Source organism: Marmota monax, unplaced genomic scaffold (genome assembly GCF_021218885.2).
Source record: "Marmota monax isolate L192 unplaced genomic scaffold, Marmota_monax_Labrador192_F-V1.1 WCK01_AAM20220418_F8-fsc00156, whole genome shotgun sequence".
NCBI lineage: Eukaryota > Metazoa > Chordata > Mammalia > Rodentia > Sciuridae > Marmota > Marmota monax.
Window position 1 is genome coordinate 2,189,819 of NW_026694013.1, and position 20,269 is coordinate 2,210,087.

Sequence of the window (20,269 nt, forward strand, 5' to 3'; positions counted from 1 at the left end):
TATACTCTGGATATTAGGGCTCTATCTGAAGTGTGAGGAGTAAAGATTTGTTCCCAGGGTGTAGGCTCCCTATTTACCTCTCTTATTGTTTCTTTTGCTGAGAAAAAACTTTTTAGTTTGAGTAAGTCCCATTTGTTGATTCTAGTTATTACCTTTTGTGCTATGGGTGTCCTATTGAGGAATTTGGAGCCCGACCCCACCGACTGTAGATCGTAGCCAACTTTTTCTTCTATCAGACGGCACGTCTCTGATTTGATATCAAGCTCCTTGATCCATTTTGAATTCACTTTTGTGCATGGCGAGAGAAAGGGATTCAGTTTCATTTTGTTGCATATGGATTTCCAGTTTTCCCAGCACCATTTGTTGAAGATGCTATCCTTCCTCCATTGCATGCTTTTAGCCCCTTTATCAAATATAAGATAGTTGTAGTTTTGTGGATTGGTTTCTGTGTCCTCTATTCTGTACCATTGGTCCACCCGCCTGTTTTGGTACCAGTACCATGCTGTTTTTGTTACTATTGCTCTGTAGTATAGTTTGAAGTCTGGTATCGCTATACCGCCTGATTCACACTTCCTGCTTAGCATTGTTTTTGCTATTCTGGGTCTTTTATTTTTCCATATGAATTTCATGATTGCTTTCTCTATTTCTACAAGAAATGCCGTTGGGATTTTGATTGGCATTGCATTAAACCTATAGAGAACTTTTGGTAATATCGCCATTTTGATGATGTTAGTTCTGCCTATCCATGAACAGGGTATATTTTTCCATCTTCTAAGATCTTCTTCTATTTCTCTCTTTAGGGTTCTGTAGTTTTCATTGTATAAGTCTTTCACCTCTTTTGTTAGGTTGATTCCCAAGTATTTTATTTTTTTTGAAGATATTTTGAATGGAGTGGTTGTCCTCATTTCCATTTCAGAGGATTTGTCGCTGATATACAGGAATGCCTTTGATTTATGCGTGTTGATTTTATATCCTGCCACTTTGCTGAATTCATTTATTAGCTCTAATAGTTTCTTTGTAGAGCCTTTTGGGTCTGCTAGGTATAGAATCATATCATCTGCAAATAGTGATAATTTAAGTTCTTCTTTTCCTATTTTGATGCCTTTAATTTCTTTCGTCTAATTGCTCTGGCCAGTGTTTCGAGAACTATGTTGAAGAGAAGTGGAGAGAGAGGGCATCCCTGTCTTGCTCCAGATTTTAGAGGGAATGCCTTCAGTTTTTCTCCATTCAGAATGATGCTAGCCTGAGGCTTAGCATAGATTGCTTTTACAATATTGAGGTATGTTCCTGTTATCCCTAGTTTTTCTAGAGTTTTGAACATAAAGGGATGCTGTACTTTGTTGAATGCTTTTTCCGCATCTATCGAGATGATCATATGGTTCTTATTTTTAAGTCTATTGATGTGGTGAATAACATTTATTGATTTCCGTATATTGAACCAGCCTTGCATCCCAGGGATGAATCCTACTTGATCATGGTGTACAATTTTTTTGATATGTTTTTGTATCCGATTCGCCAGAATTTTATTGAGGATTTTTGCATCTAGGTTCATTAGAGATATTGGTCTGTAGTTTTCTTTCTTTGAAGTGAGGATTAATTTTAAATATTGTTTCATTACGAAAAACCTGGAACTTTGGGTTAGTAATTCAGAATGGTTTGGGATGCTTTCATAGAGTCTCTTGACTTTTCCCTCATGGATGCAAATGACAACCAAAGATCCAGGTATTGTGCTTGTTTTCAAGATAGAAAGAAGGGAGATGGAGCCAGCCCTGTGTGTGCCTTTATCAGGAGAGCAAAGGCCTTCCTACAAGCCACTTAGTAAATGACTTTTGCTTCTATTTCATTTATGATAGCCCAGTAGCCATCCCTTACTACACAAGTCCAGGAATATAAGTTTTCAGCAAGTTTTCCTTTGTGAAGGAGAGAAAACAGTTGGGAATGACTGTTGGATTATTTGACTGGAAGGCAACCATATTTTCAAAATCACTTAGTACTTTTGGCATTCTTTTGGAAAGCTCTATGCCTCATATTTTCCAAGTCTCCAGAGGTACTTACTCTGCCGCATACCTGGGTGTAATGAAAACCTCACCAATGTGCTACATGGAGTAAATTAGAAGAGAGGAAAACATATTACCCAGACTCAGTCTTGCCTGAATGCAATTAAATGAGCAGGAAGGTCATATGTTGCTTTCAGAGACATTTTACTCTTCTCAATTGAGCATCATTGGTCTCTTTCAAACATCAACAATTTAATAGCATTCACTTTCTGTGTTTATTACAATATGCTAAGATAACTAATTATAGTGCTAGGTATATGGCATACCAGTGCAGATAGTTGGTAAATTCAAACACTAAATTTTTATATTTATAAACTTTATCTCAATTTAAATATTCATTAAGAGTAATGAAATGTTGGTTCATACTTATGTCAATAAAAGGGAAAGCATAGTTTGAAAAGTTTAAGCCATTATTTATGACTAGAATGTGTGTGTTGCAAATCTGAAATGTTTAGTTAGGAAGAACTGAAGAGTCTCTTAGCCCAAAATGACTCTCCTTAGAATCAGGATCAATCATATGATGATCAAAGGGCCTTCTCATTTTAATTTTCCCTCCCTGTCACTAATGTAGTATTTTTGTCATGAAATAATGTTGAAATGAATCTTGAGGGAGGTGAGTCAAACTAGAAATCCCAAAAGCACATCTTGAAGAGGAGTGAGTTTGTCTTTTTTGATGGGAGAATGGCTGAACAGAGCTGAAATAGGGAAGGGGAAAAGGCTTTTGGTGGATTTGTGCAGTGACTCTCCAGCCTCTTTTTTAGAATAATCTAGTGGATTCTCCTCTGTGTCTGTCAACCAGGCCAACCCGTACTGCCTAGTGCTTTGGGGCTGGCCACATGCGGTTGAAAGGCTCTGTTCAGATTATTAGAAGGAGTGCTTCTGTTATAATCACATCCTTCCCTTTGGTAGAAATTAGATATTACAACCTCTACTAATTACAGGCTGGTGGCTCTGGTGCCCTCCCAGAAGCAAATTGCTTTGAGATAGCAGCTGGAAATTGGGGTTATAAAATAAATCCAGAAGAAGCTTGTCAAGCTTTTCTTGCCCATAAAATGAAAATAAAATATCATATTTGTGAAGTTCCATGGAAAAAAATTGGAAAGATAGCTTAAGTTGCTTAGTAAAGAGAATTTTGCTATCAAAACACCACCATAGCAGCCACTGTTAAAAACAAAAATGCAATCAGGAAAATTACTTGAAATGTTTATGTTTACTTTCAGTCTTCAAATTAAAGTAGAACATCATGTTCCTTTGGGTTGCCATTCAAATTCTCTCTTCCTCTCCTGATTCCTATAAATGCAGTAGCTGATAAATTTCTCTCTTTTGAAGTAGAATGACTCCTCAAAATTTAACATTTTTTTTCTTTTCTGAGAGCTTTCTTGCCTGTATGATGCCCGAAATCACAAACACATCTAGTTCAAGTTCCCGTAAAATAGATGCTTCTTTCTGACTTTAAGACTATCATGTAAAATTTTTGCTGAATATTATTAAGCTATTTTAATTTCCCAATCAAATAGTTACAGACATTAAATCAGAGTTTGACCTCTTTTTAGAGGTTGGCTAGGTCGACTATTTTCCCATCCCAAATAGGAACATTCCCTTTAGCATCTTTGACAAATTCTATTTCAGCTTGGATTTTGGTGACTCAGAGTAGAGTTAAAAAAAATGTGGACAGCTACAAGGTGGAAAGAGCCCTCTCTCCACCTTGCACCTGTCCAGTTATGTCTTCTGGAACATTACTGAATGTCTAGTCCTTGAGCCAAGTCAACGCATCAAATAGTTGAATGTCAACCAACAGGTGAAGATTTAGTGACCCATGCAGATGGGAACAGCTGTTCTCATAGAGGGACAGGCAAGCCTCCACATTGCAGCTAAGTCCAAATTTTGTTCTCATTGTCTTCAGCTTTTCTTTCTGGTTTATCTCTTTTTTTCCTTTTCTTTCTTCCAAATGGCAGAAGCATGATTAAACTCAAAAGGCACAGTAGGGTAAGCAGACTGCACAAGCAAAGAGAAACTGCCTATTTCTCCAACAGGAACTCACAAAATTTTAGTTCTCTGCAACACAAAGCAGATTCTCTACGTTCGTGTGTGTGTGTGTGTGTGTGTGTGTGTGTGTAATTTCTGATCAAATTTTAATCCCACAATTTCCAACCAGAGAATGACTGAAAGGGACAGCAAGAAGAACAATAGTCTGGGAAGGTTATAGAAATCTCAATTCCTGAGAAGGGACCTAACTCTGATGCCTTATTTTCCAAACGAAGGACTCAAGACCAAGAAACTAAGAACCTGGCCAGATACCTGAATCCATTGCGCAGGGTGAGCTTTGCGCCGCCCACAGGGGGCGCTGGTGTTTGCCCATCCGCTGATCCATGCGTGGGCGTGGGCGTGGGCGTGGGCGTGGGCAAGGGCTTGGCAAGCAGCTGCGGTTCGGCGTCGCTGTCCCCTCGGGTTGCGCGGGTCGCGTTCGAGGACATGAGCCACAAGTATGCTGCATTGCGTCGGGCCCAACTCCATCTGGATTTCATCCATGCTAACTCGTGAGTGCCTAGCTGGGGTCAGAGAGGGGTAGGGTCTCCACGCAATGGAGAAAAGTTTTGTCCCCGTCGGAATCAAATACCTGATTGAAAAACCAAAAGAACTTGGTGTGGTTGATTTATGGATTTCTTTATTTATGTTGTATATGTGTTTCTAAAAACATTGAGCAAGTGATAAAGATGTTGATATTCTTCAATTAACACCAAGTGGTAGAAAGGCTTCACACTTACCTTTGAATGAAACTATTTAATTGTTGGTCAGCGGGTCGCTTAATTCTACCAATTCTGCCTGCTCCAGACTGATCCCCACCACGATTGAAAGATTCAAGTGACCTTTCAAACGCAGTAATTTGCATTCATTGATTTCAACCTCTTTGGTCTCCTGAGGTTTCCAGAAACCTCTCTGAAGATAGGAATCTCACTTTTCATTTGTTATTCTGGTACTTTTTCTGCTCTTTCCAGGCCCAGATGCCTTTTTGGGCTCCTTGCCAGGTGTTATTTGGAATACAGTGTTCATGGGAATGCTGTCCCAAGGCCCCCTAGTGGATGCCTGAAATTGGGAATCATATTGAACCGTGATAGATTTACAAATTAGGTACAAAAAGAGATGAACAATCACTAATGATAAAATAGAACAATTTCAGCAACATACTGTAATAAAGGGGGGACCACTCAGTGTTTCATCATGTTGTTCAGAATGGTACACAATTTAAATCATTAATTGTTTATTTCTGGAACTTTCCATTGAATAATTTTGGTTGGAGATTGACCAGTAAAAACTAAAACCACAGAAAGTGAAACCCTGGATAAGGGGAAACTGCTGTGCTCAGATTGTAGAGGCAGGTGACGGAATATTCCATGTCATTTGCCGGTTCTAGTACTGCAAAGTATAGTGATGAGTGCTGTGTAATTCACAGTGGTATGTCAGTGTTTGGGAATCTTTGTGTTTACTAAAAGTAGCAGCTGATAGAATGGATGTATCAAAGTAGAAACCACAGAAATGGAGGAATAAAGAAGGCCAGGGAATGCCAGCCTTGTTATGTGGGACAAACTGTGCAATTTTAAGATAATAGAGTAAATCAAGCAATATCCAGTAATATTTAGTTTTTATATCTCTTTGGAGAATGACTTCTAGCTGGTGATGGTGGAATAAATACTTAAAAGGTGGCTGGAGTAGAAGAAAAATGAAGAAATAGCAGTTCTGAGTGATTTTAAGAAAAACCATAAGTCCAATACTGGAATGACTGTGAACTTTATTTTGGGAAAGTTACTCAGACTCCATTTTGTATCATTTCTGCAGCTATTACTTTCCAGCTTCCCTCTCCCCTGAACCACTCGGTGATAACCACTTCTCCAGCCTCTCTCCTCCTCCTCTTTTTTTTTTTTCTTTTTTTGAGATACTGGGTATTGAACACAGGAGACATAGTCCTGCCACTGAGCTATGTCCCAGCCCTTTATATATATTTTTTTGAACTTTGAGACATGGTCTTGCTAAACTGCCTAGGCTGGCTTTCAACTTGTGATCCTTCTGCCTCAGCCTCCTGAGTTGCTGGAATTGCAGGCATGGACCATGGGCCTCTCCAGCCCCTTTTCAGTTGGTAAATATTAATATTAAAAATAATACCTTTTAAAAAAGACAGCTGCATGAAGCAACAAAAAATCAGGTACAAATTGACATCTTCTTAGCTGTTCAGATAAATGTTGGTTTGAGACTTCCATGCATAAAAGAGAAGTATTTTTAAAAATATCTGCTTTGCTTCACTGGGCATTCAGCCCATCAAGGGTATGCTTTCTCTAAATGTGTCTTACATTCATCCATTTCTCTTTGACTCCACTGCCATTGACCTTAGGGGAATCCACCACCATGTCTTCTAGACCACCCTCCACACAACCTTTTTCTTTCTTTTTTTTTTAAATTTATTTTTTACTTGTAGTTGGATGCAATACCTTTATTTATTTATTTATTTATTTTTATGTGGTGCTGAGGATTGAACCTAGGGCCTTGCACGTGCTACCAGGGCCTTGCATCTTTGCATCTCCTGTTCTTGCTGGAAGGTTTTCACTCTGTCCCTGCAAGAGACCAGGTTCTCATCCTTCAAAGATCAGTTTAAATGTTTTCTATCAAGAGAGGTTTCCCTGGGCACCCTGCCCTCCCCCAGCAATTACTCTGTCCCATTATTGCTGTGAAGAAAGTATTTAACCACCACCTGTGAGGTCATCATTGTGCATTTATTTGTGTGTTTTTCACATACCCCACCACCTTGATCTCCAAGATAGCAAAGACCCTACCTGTACAAATGGTTACAAGGTGGGTAGTTACAAAAACTCTTGAATGAACTAATACAAAAACTCATATGGCATTTTTGGTCATAGTTATTACAATGACTTTCACAAAGGATATGTATATATCGAATTGTTGTGTACTGAATCATTCAGTATACAAATTTTAAATTCACCAGAAGGGCTGTGGCTTAAAGTTCTGATTTTATAAAACATGTCACTTATATTCTCTTTTATAGAGTATAAAATTTTTATACCAGTTGTGTGTGTGTGTGTGTGTGTGTGTGTGTGTGTGAGAGAGAGAGAGAGAGAGAGAGAGAGAGGGAGAAGAACATCTTTTTAAACAAAAGCATTATTTAGTAATTTCTAGATTTTTTAATAAACTTTAAAGCTGACCATACTCAAGTGACCTTTCATTAGTATCTATGTTTAAAGTTTAAAATCCCCCCAAATGAAGACACATGCATGTACACACACACACACACACACAGAGAGAGAGAGAGAGAGAGAGAGAAATGTAATTTTTAAAATAAATTTTAAGTTAAGGTATTGTCTCATGTCCTGAGGTGTGTCTGGAGATTTAGACATTGCAGTTGATGCTTTCTCTTATACAAATGGTAAATGGGTTTCTTGCTTTTGCAACCTGCTTACTAAACATAAAAAGGAAAGTGCAAATATTGAATTTTGAATTTTCCCTTGATGCCCTGATAAGGTTGCTAATTGAAATAGCCACATCAGAAAAGGAAAAGCAAACTTGGAACCACTGAAAGCAACCTGTTCACCCACAGATATCCCTTTAGCCTTCCAAGTGTCATGAGTAGTGCAGGCTGTTTACCATGTTCTTTCACCAAGCAACTGGTACTGAGGGTACAGGAGCAAGGGACTAAAGATAATCCATAAGGTCATTTAAAGAGTAGGCTTTTCATAGGTGGAAAGCTTCTACAGAGATATGGAGATTGGTAGGGTGAACAGCAGCCTCCTGCCAATTTCTTAGCCAACCAATGGAACCCTGTGGCTTTTTAGTAGATTAAGGTCTTGATCAATATTGCTCCTTATTTATTTGGTATTAAGTAATACAATTTCAATGAAACTTCTTTAGAAATAGTACTTGAATATGTACTTGTAAAGAAAGTTTAAAACATGAAAGTTTGTTCCTGCAACAGTAAGATCCTCAATAGTCTTCATTATATTAGAAGTAAACAAGATATTTTGCAAATGAGTTCTTGCCTTGGCTTTATAATATAGTATGTCCTTCAGAATCTTGGCCATGCTAAACACACTATTTCTGGAAAAAATTCAACATTGATTGTCTAGAACTGGGGAACATTTGTGTGTTGAGTGTCTTAAAGCATTTGCCCTGATTTAACTTCCTGTTTTCCCTTTCTCTCTTCTCATCAGCACAACCCACAGTTTCCTTTTTGGAGCTCTGGCTGAATTGCTGGACAATGCCAGGTAGGTTTACCTGTGAACAAAGGCTGTTGTTGGAATTCCATGACATAAATCTAGTCCAGTTATCTTTGAAGATAAAGATATACTGTCATTTCCCCCCATTTAGAATGTTTTGCTCGATTTCTGTTTTAGTCAGCTTTTTTTTTTGCTGCTGTGACTGAGGAACCCCACCAGAACAATAGTAGAGGAGTAAAGGTTTATTTAGAGGCTCGCAATTTCAGAGGTCAATCCATAGCAGCAGGCTCCACTACTCATAGATCAAGGTGAGGAAGGATATCATGGCAGAAGACTCACATGATGATCAGAAAGCACAGAGACTCCACTCTCCAAATATAAAATGTATACCCCATAGCCATGCCTCCAATGAACCACTTCCTCCAACCACACCCCATCTGCCTTCAGTTATCACTCAGTTAATCCCTATCAAGGGATTAATTCACTGATTGGATTAAGACTCTCACAACCCAATCATTTCTCCTCTGAACCTTCTTGCATTGTCTCACATGTGAACTTTTGGGGGACACTTCACATAAACAACCATAACAATTTCCAGCATAATCAAAATACTATGGGAAAAAGAACAGATGAAAGAAGGAATTAGTCACCTTTGTTTAATTTGCCTTTATGATTAAACTTGAAATGAAGGCAAACTGGACTTCTGCATTAGTGTTGATAGCCATGTAATAGCAGACATTTGGATGTTTCTTCAGTTACAGATCAGTGTACACTTTGTCTTGAGAAATGACATTTGGGTTTGAGCCTTTATTGAAGTCTGCCTTGAGGTGAATTGTGTGGTTAGTCAGAAAACAGCTAACTGTTCTCTTCTACCTTTGTGAGTGACATGCGCAGTGTTCACTCATTCATCCTATGACATCACCCTGAGGGGGGAATCATTACCCTGGTTTTACATATGTGGAAATCTGTGCATAGAGAAGTTAGATGATTTATTCAAAGTTCTATAATTACTCTTTGGCAGAGATAGAGTTCAGATTTGTACCATTTGGCTACAGAACCCCAGTACCCTATTTCACTGTCTCTGACAAAGGAATGGAGGTTTAAAGAACCTCTTTAATCATTTTAGTTCCACTCAATAATATATGTGTGGAGAATTGGGAGGGACTCAGTTTTCTAGCTAAACTGAATACGGCCTTTGATGGTTTTTATACTTGTACTTCACTGTTGCACAGATTTTTTTTGTCCCTTCTCTGCAGAAAGCAAAGTCTATCTAGAAAATAATGTGCCGTTGTTAGATCAGAGATCCCAGTAGGGGGACTTAAATTTCCTGCCACTGGTTTATAGGATATGTTAGCTTTTCGTGTTTATCTTCCATTTTTGACCTTCAAAGAAATGACCTTTCTGACAGGGTGTGGTCAGTTAACCAGCCATCCACGAATTTCTACCCAGCACTGTGCCCATTGCTAGGTAAAAAATTACTAGTTCCTCCTTTTATGAAACACTCTGTAGGGATAATGCAATCACAAAAAGGGAGGGAAAAAGGAGAAAAAGCATAAAGTTGATTGGTCAGGGAGTCATGAACCCAAGCAAATTAGAAGGAGCTCACAGGGAAAGGGCCTGGGCAGATGAACACTCATGGTTAGTTTCTTTGTGGGAGATAAGACTGGCTGCTGTTGTTTCTGAAGCAAGGCTTTCCTACCTTTCCTTTGAGGACAAGTTGCTGAAAAGTGCTCCTTTTCAGCAACTTGTTCTCAAAGAGCACATTTGTCCATAGCGCCATCTGTCTTTTCTCCTCTGAAGTTGTTTCGTTCATTCATTCATTCTACAAGGCACAGGAAATCAGCACGTAGCAGATGTAGAACAATGGGAACACTTTACGTGATTGAGGGTGATTGGGTGACTGGGGAAGAAAGATTAACTTTGGACTTGAAGGAAGGAGAGAAATGTGATCAATAAAGCAATTCTTAGAGCAGCATTTGTAAACTGGCAGCCCCTTGACCAGGTCTAGCTTGTCTCATGTTTGTTTGTCTCATAGTGAAAGTTTACACAGTGTTCAGAAACAAAAGGAAGAGAAAAGGTAATTGTAAGGTTTAAGACACAAGAGGCACCACATACAAAATCGGGTCCCCTATTTTTCCTGAAAGATGAGAAGGAGAAGCATCCTTGAGAGTACACTCCTCTGGGATCAGGGCTGGAGGGGGAGCTGGGGCTTTGGTGGGACCAGCCTGTGCCTTCAGGTATGTCTCATGACCAGTGTTACCCCAACAGCTTGAACCTCTCAGTTCTTCTGTCTTCCATGGATACCTCAGTTCTCTGCCACTGCTTAGATGCTAGTATTTGACAGCAAATGAAACTATTTTGCAGACTTATTCAAGATGCTCAGTTGGTCTTATGTGTTATTTTAAGAATTTTCAAATATTATTGTATTCAAAATTTTGGTGATACCCTGTAGTTGTGAAAATTATAACTGAAAGATATTAAAAAATATTGCAGAGAGAGGAGAAAAATGTGATGGTATAGGAATGGATGATTAGGGTCCTCCTCCTAATACCTCAGCTATTCAAAAAGCAAGTATCTAGGGCTGAAACACAAAGGTCATTATAAAGTGTCTTAATATGATAAAAAGGTGAGTCCTTATGTTATGCCTCAACTGTAAAAAGAAACTATTTCTTTATAAACTTTCTTTTCAGTATATTGGCATTTACTGAGCACATACTATACAATGTGGTACTTTGTACAAAGCATAATTACATAATAGAGATATTGATACATACATGTCATGGGATTGTGGTAAGGATTAGAAGAGAATTTTCAAAAAGACTTCATTTAGTGTTTAGTTGATACATGAAATGCTCCAGAAATGGCAGTGGTAGCTCTAGAACTTCTGTGTAAGGAGGACTTAGAAGCATCAATTGACTAGAGGAACGAATTATAAAGAACTAACTTCTAGGGTCATAGGGCAAATACAGTGTTACTACTCAAATTTGTTTGGGATAGTTTTAGCTTGGGACTAAAGGAAATTTGGGGCAAGACTCCAGTTTCCCCATCAGAGTTGCACTCATTATCTTACCGAGCTTCCCTTTCTAAAAGGATCTATCATCCTTCCCTTCCATACTTTCTTCCTCATTAGCTATACCTCCTTTTTCTCATACCTATGAAACATATCATGAAAATCATTCTATGACTTCTGGATCATTCTTTGGCCAGTTTTTTTAAAAATACAAAATTCATGTTCATTCTAATGAGCTTTTTTGTGTAACTACCACTAGATTCCATCTCTTTTTAAAAATTTCTGAGTTTTAGCTTTTGTAATATTCTCAAATCATCAGTGATGATAGTTGTTAGTATATAAATGCACAGTGAAACATTATAGTAATTGATTTTGAAGCAATTTAAGTGGCTTTTTGTATTGTTTGATATCTGACAGTAGGTTATACCTCACATAAGCAAGTTAGATTAATGTAATTTTTTAAACATAATTTCAATTGAAGCTGTGATATTTTTATATTGTTTTCAGAGATTCAGGGGCTGCAAGACTTGATGTGTTTTCAGGTGAGTAGACTTCCTTTCTTCTTTTTCCTTCTTTTTCTAAGGGAAATTCTTGTAGCTATTTTGCATGTATTTTATTTCATGGAATCAAGTCACATTCTATAGATTTTAATGTAATCTAAGTGCTTTGTGAACGTAGGAACCCTATGGGGAGCCAGGTCGGGAAAAGTACACCCTAAGAGTCAAATTGTTCTTTTATTAGAAGACCCATTTACAAAATTAGGCCTTCCAGAGTTTTGTGAAAGAACCAGAGTGGTTTGGAGCTGTAGATTTGTTTGCTGTGAGAAACAGTTTTCTTATAAAAAGCAGATTAACTTAATGGTTATTCATAATTAAGCAAACATTATTTTAAACTTATCATAGTTTTAAAATGCACAAGTGAATGTGCAGTATGAATATTTTAGTGCTGCAAAATTCAAACCAAATGTTTTCTTCATTGACTTCATTTTGTAGTTCCAAGTTTTTATTGCACTTATTAGTTAATCTCATTTAATATGATGCCAGTGACAGTAGGTTCTGCAATCCTGCCCTGTATATACTCAGTGCCACCCAGAAAATTGCCCCTAATGCTAACACCGCTTCTCTACCCTGATTCTGTCAGCTGCTCTGTTATATTGGTAATTGATCACAAGTGAGAGGATATTGTCCATGATGTTAATCCATGTCGGCACTGAAAAAGCAACTCAGTTCTGTTCGCTTTTCTGTGCATTTAGGATTCTGAGCCAGATGAGTGCCATGGTTCATGAAGGAGATAGATGTGGATGTCTTGAGGTATCTGAGGAAACAATAAATGACACTCTTTTCCTCCTTCTACTCTCCAAGTCCTGAAAAGTTTGAGAAATAAATGCAAGAATCATCCTCTGTCGCTGATAGATGTTAGGTTGGAGCGTCTAGCTTTCATGACAGAGTGAAGGTCCCAGGATGGGGCTGCTCACAGCTGTGGAATCAGCTTCCACCCCAGACTGGTCCACTCTGGGATGAAGGGAGCAGACTTCAGGCTGTCTGTAGGCAGCTCTCTCCCAAGAGGAAAAGGGGTTTGAATTGAGCCTCACCAGGGGTTCTTCCCTCAGGGACCAATAAAAGGAGGGAGCCTATATTGACAAGGGAAAATGAGTCAAAGAAAGAGTGGGGCTCCTTCATGGAGGAAAACTAGCCTTCCCTTTCATATTCAGTTACAGATGCTCTTTGACTTCCAGTGGAAACCCACTGTAAGTTGAAAATACCATGAGTTAAAAATGCATTTAATACATCCAAGCTACTGAACACCAAAGCTTAGTCACACAGGATTCTGTAGAGTATTGATTTGTTTTAATCCTGAAATTGTGTGGCTGACTAGAGACTGTGGCTTCTTGCTGCTACCCAGTATTGGGATATAATATTCCAGGATCATTGCTAGCCCAAGAAAAGATAAAAATTTAAAGTTTAAAGTATAATTTCTACTTTGTTTGTATCATAGAGTCAAAAAAGTTTTAAGTTAGAAACCATCATAAGTTAGGGAACTTCTGTGTATAGCGTAATATAAATGTCTCCTATCTGGGAAAGAATCAGAGTATGGTGGAAACCGAAAGAAGACATTAAGTTCATATTATGGATCTAGAGCTTGAAATATGGAGGTGATTTTTCTCAAATAATCTAGAAAAATATTCTTGTCTGAAGAATTATTTTGAGAAAAAGAATGGAGGTAGAGTAGTTGAGGGATTTATTCATTTATTCAATGACAATTTATTGAGTGTCTGTTACTGTAGGTGCTGGGGATAGAGTATTGAGCAAAATGTTCTGTGCTCTCATGGAACAGGCATTCTATTGGGGGAGAGATGGACAATAAAGAAATGAACAAATAAATCATATTCCAGCAATAAGAAGTATTAAAAGGGAAATAACAAGAGCAGATTTGGACAATAGAGAGTGATGGGAAGATTGTAGTTTTACACAGGGGGCGGTTCCCTTAATAGGTGAAATACCATTGAAGACCTGCGTGATGTGGGAGTGAGGCATGGAGATAAGTGGAGAAAAAGCATTCAGGAAAGAGTGACTAGGCTCCTTGGCTAGAGCTAAGGGTCAGAGGCAATTGGATGAGTGTCTTGAATATTCTGCACAGTGTCATTACCCTAAGTAGACATGTCCTCTTTTTCTCTTTTTAAAGAAAGATACTCCAGTAATAGCATAGAAAGTATTCTGAGGAAATATGAAAGCAGGGATCACAGGGAGTGTGGCTATGAAAATTAAGCAAGATTTCATGAAAATTTGAATTAGGGCAAGGGTCCTGGAAATTTGAGAATAGAGACGAATGTAAGCGACACTTCATTCAGAGAATGTGCAGTATTGGCAAGGGCCAAGAAGACATCCAGAATCACAAAGTACTACAAATTTCATTAGAATGCACATGCTACACTCTGGGTGTGTGACAGGACTCCAGGAGGGGATGGGAGTGCTGATTTCACTGCTCAGTATTATCATATGCAAACAAAATAGGATCTAGGCTGATTAAAAATGGAGGTGGTACTCGTTCTTTCTTTAGGTTATACGTATTTTGTGAAAAACCGAATTTATCATTTTCAGTTTTAAATTACCTATTCATATTGTAACATTTTTTATTGCAGAAAACCATCATTCATATCACTTTCAACCTAGTAAAATTGATTTTTTTAAAGCGAGGGCCAGTGCTTAATACTCATAAATAGAATTGTTCTGGGTATGCATAGTTAATCTAAGATTGGACTAATTTTCAAATGATTTACTGAGGCCTTGAATTACTCCCCAGTTGGTTTCCTTCAAGTAATTTGAGGTCTATAAAATTCAAACTAAATATGTTTCACTGTGGTGTTTAAATGCCTCTGTACATCAATTCTAGTAAAGATGGATATGCATTGAATAGATTTTTTTTCAGTGCTCACCAAGTGCCAGGCACTAAGCTAAGTACTGAGTATACACAGTGCTCACTTTTAAGAAGTTGACATCCCTGTGCAGGGGTCCATGGAAAATGTATTATATATCTACATGGGTGGAGGATGCATAGATTTTGTCTATCTCTGGGGTAACTGTGATCCTCGAAACTAAAGGAACCATTGATCTGGAAGAGAAGTAAAGACCTATGAAAGTGGGAAAACACAAGTTAGGAAGAGAACATTCATTCTGGGCACACAGTGACATTGCAAGATTAAGAAACCTTTCTAGGGGTTGGGGATATAGCTCAGTTGGCAGAGTGCTTGCCTGGCATGTGCAAAGCCCTGGGTTCTATCCCTAGCACCACACACACACGCGCACACAAAAGTAATCTTCCTAGGAGAAGTCTTCTATGAACCAGTCCACAGGGACAGTAGACGTCCACCTGTGAAGAAGGCATGGGAAAGATGGGTGCAGTGCCTGTGACGCCTTGACTCTTAGGAGAACTGTGAAAACCTGCGATGTTCAGGATTAGTTCGAGGGAAGTGTTTGTGTGCAACAGGAGGGTGGCAGCATTGGCTGGTCAGGAATGACAGGAGATGGGCCTGGAGAGGTGAGAGGGCCAGATCATAAGGGGCAAGCATTTGCTAAGTGGTTTGTGTTTTATCCTGAGAGCAACAGGAAGCCATAGAAGGTGTTGGCAGGAGAGTGGCAAAATGCACAGATCACTGCAAACAGGCTGCACCCTTTGATTTAGGGATAGAAGTTAGGGAACAGTTTTCATAATCCAGAAAAAAAATGATGTCTTCCTAAACCAAAGCAGAGTACTGGGGATAGAGAAAGTGGTCAAATCAGAGAGGTGGGGGTCTACTGGGAGATAGTTAGGTCCTTTGAACCACTGCCCTTGGGAGGGACTAATGCTGGGCTCATAGAGCAAGTGAATTCTCACATAAGTGGGTTGTTATAAAAGACTGAGGGGCTTGGGTTGTAGCTCAGTTGTAGAGTGCTTGCCTAGCACGTGTGAGGCACTGGGTTTGATCCTCAGCAACATAAAAATAAATAAATAAAATAAAGGTATTGTGTCCATCTACAACTAATATATATATATATATATATATATATATATATATATATATCTTTTTAAATAAATAAATAAATAAAATTGAGTCTGACCCCTAGGTCTCTGGCTTCCTGTTTTTCCATGTGATCACTCTAGCATGTGCTCCCACATGCCTTTTGCCAATGTGACACCATTTACCATGAACCCATCACCAGAGCTGAAGTCCATGGAGGTCTCAAACCTCCAGAATTGTGAGATAAACCTCTTTTCTTCATAAATTATCCAGCCTCAAGTATTTTGCGATAGCAACAGAGAATGGGCTAACACACTTATAAGATATGTCTTTTAGGTATTTATTCATAGGCTATTTTAAACATGATTTAATTTTTAAACGTGAGTGAATGAATTCTAGTTAACCTTTGAACAGAAAGATTTGCTTAAATGTATTAGAAAGTACTCCATGGAGACAAAGCAGATTATGGATTGCCTAGGCGTGAGACAAGAGTGAGGGGCCATGAAAGCAGAAGAACGGAGGGAGTACTGAGGGCGAGGAGGAAACATTTGGGGTGATGACTATGTTCATTGCCTTGATTGTGATGATGGGTTACTGATTTGTCAAAATTTATCAAATTATGTACTTTAAACATACACAGTTTATTGGCAAAAATTATTTCTTAATAACAGTTATCAAAAAAGGAATGTTCTTGAACTCATATATCCAGCTGTTTGAAATTATCTTCAGAGTCAGTTTACAAACTGTGCACTGAAATTATTCTCATTAGTTTTAGTTCCCTCTTTAACATTTTTAAAGCCAGAGATTATATTATGTAATTTAATGGTGTCTTTTAATTATCAAAACTGATTTCAGATAACTTAGCCATTTTCAAAAACCCAAATGCATTTTCAAGAGGCAAATATTTGCTGCCACAAAGAAACACTCACAAAAGACTCTTTTGGGAATTAACTACTTAGAAGGGAGCCTGATGAATTTAATAAGAATGTCCTAGATTTATTTTAGAATCAGTGCTTTGGTGGAAAGGCATAAAGGTCGATCAGTTTGACAGAGGGATCCTGGGGTCACATTGCCATCTCCCTTTTTCCTTCCCCTTGGGAAGAAATACCTGAAGTTGAAGGGATTGGTCCAATTCCAGAGCAGGGCATGTCCTGCTGCACACATAATTCCTTAACATGTAGATGTTTTATGTTAATGTAAAGCCTTTGTTGCATGGTTGTTCTTCCCCTGCAGTTTCTTATGAAGCTGTAGCCAGGACTCCATTCTGAGCTTCGTCATTGTGCCATAACTCTGTCATTCTCTGGCTGCAATTGAGAAGGACGAATAATTATGCGAGCAGCATGACTTTCTGACGAACCAATTAAGCCCAATATTTATTAGTAATAACTCCTTTCTCTTACAGTGGATAATGAAAAACTGCAGGGTGGATTCATGTTATGCTTCCTGGATGATGGATGTGGCATGAGCCCTGGTAAGTTAATTATCTAGACACCTAACTGGCTGTTAAAGGGAACAGCCTGAAAACCCATAAAATAAATAAAAATAAATTGAGCTCTCTATTGAAAAACAGGTATGGATCTATTAGGGAAAATAAAGCCCAGACTTATTGTCAAAGTTTTCAGGTTTAAATATTCCAGCTGGCAGAGTAAATTCATTACAATCATCGAAATCAAGATAAAAAAGTGAAAGTAAATAAATTTTGTCAGAAAAATGAAAGACAAATGGTACTGATTGCAAGACAAAGTATCTTACCTCTAGTATCTGAATGGGCTTTAAGATTGTTTTAGTCCATTCTTTTAGCTATTGTTTACAAGAGCCCCAAGGCAGTTTCCAGTGCCTTTAGGCTATTTTAAATTTTCCCTGTAACCCTGAAGAAAAGGTCACTTCTCCTTGTCTTTAGTAGTTTGCATGGATTTTTTTTTCCTCTGAATGTTCAAAGGTTTAGTTGTTTCAGATAAATTTTCTCATCATAACAAAGACATCTACAATATATTGCATGACTTATCCTTAGATATTTAAAGCTACCACAAAGCCAGCACATAGTAGGTGTGTTCAAATGCTGTGTTGTTGAAAAGTTACTCCCTCTAATAAAAGCTTTGCATAGTTTTAGTATTCATATTCCTGAATTCTTATAATACTTTGTGTATCACAAGCTACAGTCTTGGCTACTATGCTTAAAAAATGCTGAGAGAGTTGAGATATATTATGGAAATGTCCTGGTTGGCTGCACATCTGAGGAAAGTGTGATAATCAATGCTGATATAAGCTGAGAATACGAAGTAGAGCTAATTACCTTCTTCCAAATCTGAAGTCTCCCCTTGGTCTGAATAGTCAAAGAATATTTATTAGCAAGCTTAGAAAATGCTCAACTGTCCCACCCATTTCTTGTTCTGACTTTGTTGGAATAATTTTGATGATCTCAGTTCATTTTGGTTAAAGTATTATTGATTCCCCAGTGTTTAAATAAGAGAAGATTAAGAGGCTGTAAGAAAACCATGCTGAAAATGTCTTATTTTTCACTACTAGCCTGAATGCTAAGTGTGTTTTCCTGAATTCTTAAAATAAATGACAGAATATATGTGAAATGGTCTAAAGGAATGCCTTACAAAAAGAAGCAGTTTTAAAATATGGGTCATGAAGAAATCATTAAAGCACAAACAAATTTTCAGACCTTCAGAAGGAACTCATACCTCAGTAGACATACAGATGGTCCCTGTCTTAGGGCCATTTTTTGACTTTACCATGGTACTGTAGGGATATGCATTTAGTAGGAACTGAACTTTGAATTTGTGTCTTTTCTTAGATTAGCAGAGTACAACTGTTAGGTTGTACTAGAGTACTCTTTAGTGATGCTGGTCTATGGTAGGTAGCCTGAGCCCCAAGTCAGCCTCATGATTGTAAGGGGAAAGTAGCACGGTCCAACATGTACTGTGTAGCTGAGGTATTGATAGTGTTAGGAGTATTAAATGAATTATCTACTTTTTATACTTTCAATTTATTATGGATTTAGCAGGGATGGATTTAACCTCATTGGAAATTGAGGAGCATATTCATGTAGTAGGACAAGCAGAGTATTATTGAGAAAGCACTTCTTAATGAATATTGGAAATCAAGTATTAAGTTTAAAGGAAGAGTTTATCTTAGGTGACTGAATATAGAACTTACCAGTTGTTCAAACAGAGCTTGACCCATAGAAGATGACTACAGAAATTTTCAAATTTTGGTTTCTTATTTTCCTCCTGTGTTTCCCATCATGGTCTGTTCCCTATACATCAACCTTTCTTTTTTTTTTTTTTTTTATACCTTTTTATTTATTTATTTTTATGTGGTGCTGAGGATTGAACCCAGGGCCTTGTACATGCTAGGCTTGTGCTGTACCACTGAGCCACAACCTCAGCCCTCAACCTTTCTTTAAATATTATATATTTATCCTGTTGAATCAGTGATTTTTCCATTGCATAAGAATAAAATTCAGTAACACTCTCCAGATTAACTTCTGAGATCTTGCTTATTTGGCTCTGCCCACCTTCCTGGCCTTTTCTAGTTCTGCTCATTTCCAAGCTCTGATTACACTCCAGCCATTCCTGGTTGGACCCTCATCATTTGAATCTCTCCCCAGATGTTAACCTTCTGAAAGTGGCCTTACCCCTGAAGACCATACCCCTGTTAAATTTTTAACACATTTTCCTGGTTTTGTTACCTTCACTTAATCCTCTCAAAAATTATCTTATTTTCTATGTATTTCCATTTCTTTCTCCTACAATGACACAATGCAAATCATAATATCTTCCTTGTAGATTTATTATAAATATTAAATAGGAACAATGAATGTCAATCAATCAATAACAAACAATCAATCAATAAGTGGCTAACATTGTTATCATGGATTCCTTCCTCATAAGGCTCATCCCTGTATGAGAACATAGGATCAAATGTCCAGCACACACCACCTACCAATTGCCCCTGAACTATAAACATGTCTGTACCTGACACAGGGTCCTCAAGACAATTCTAAAACATGTATCCAGGTAGGCTAACAAGAATATTCTTGGTTCTAGAGATCAGAGTATTCTGAAATCCAGAAGATTCCTCTCTAGAACTTAGGAACTTCTGGGAGAGATCAGGAGAATGACTCTAAAGGTCTGAGATGGTTAGCCATTTTCCCCTACCTAGGTGGTGTCGAAGCAGAAGCCATTCTGTCCCTAGTCTCACCTGGGCCTGGATAAGGGCCAAATTTATGACGAAATTATTAGTAGTACAAATAATTATAACACTTATAATCTCTTAACGCTTATCAAGTGCCAAGTTGTGTGCCCAGAGTTTCACAGATACGTCTTCTTATTTAAGTGTTTTCTTCATCTTCATCAATAACTGTGATAGAAGTGCTAGCATTTCTATCGCTTTTTTAAAAATATTTTTTAGCTATTGATGGACCTTTATTTTATTTATTTGTGTGTGGTGCCAAGAATCGAACCCAGTATCTCACACA

At 38.0% G+C, this 20,269-nt stretch overlaps 1 protein-coding gene across 1 annotated transcript in view; it reads left to right on the forward strand.

Moving 5' to 3' along the window:
* The first annotated feature begins 1,651 nt into the window (after positions 1 to 1,651).
* Positions 1,652 to 20,269, forward strand: part of Morc1 (MORC family CW-type zinc finger 1) — a 153,840-nt gene continuing 135,222 nt past the window's right edge. Inside the window, exons 1-5 of the mRNA XM_046464058.2 lie at positions 1,652 to 1,722; positions 4,319 to 4,594; positions 8,270 to 8,323; positions 11,793 to 11,827; positions 17,183 to 17,251. Of these exons, the coding sequence (XP_046320014.1) occupies positions 1,652 to 1,722; positions 4,319 to 4,594; positions 8,270 to 8,323; positions 11,793 to 11,827; positions 17,183 to 17,251 (505 nt within the window). The remainder of the gene's footprint in view (positions 1,723 to 4,318; positions 4,595 to 8,269; positions 8,324 to 11,792; positions 11,828 to 17,182; positions 17,252 to 20,269) is intronic.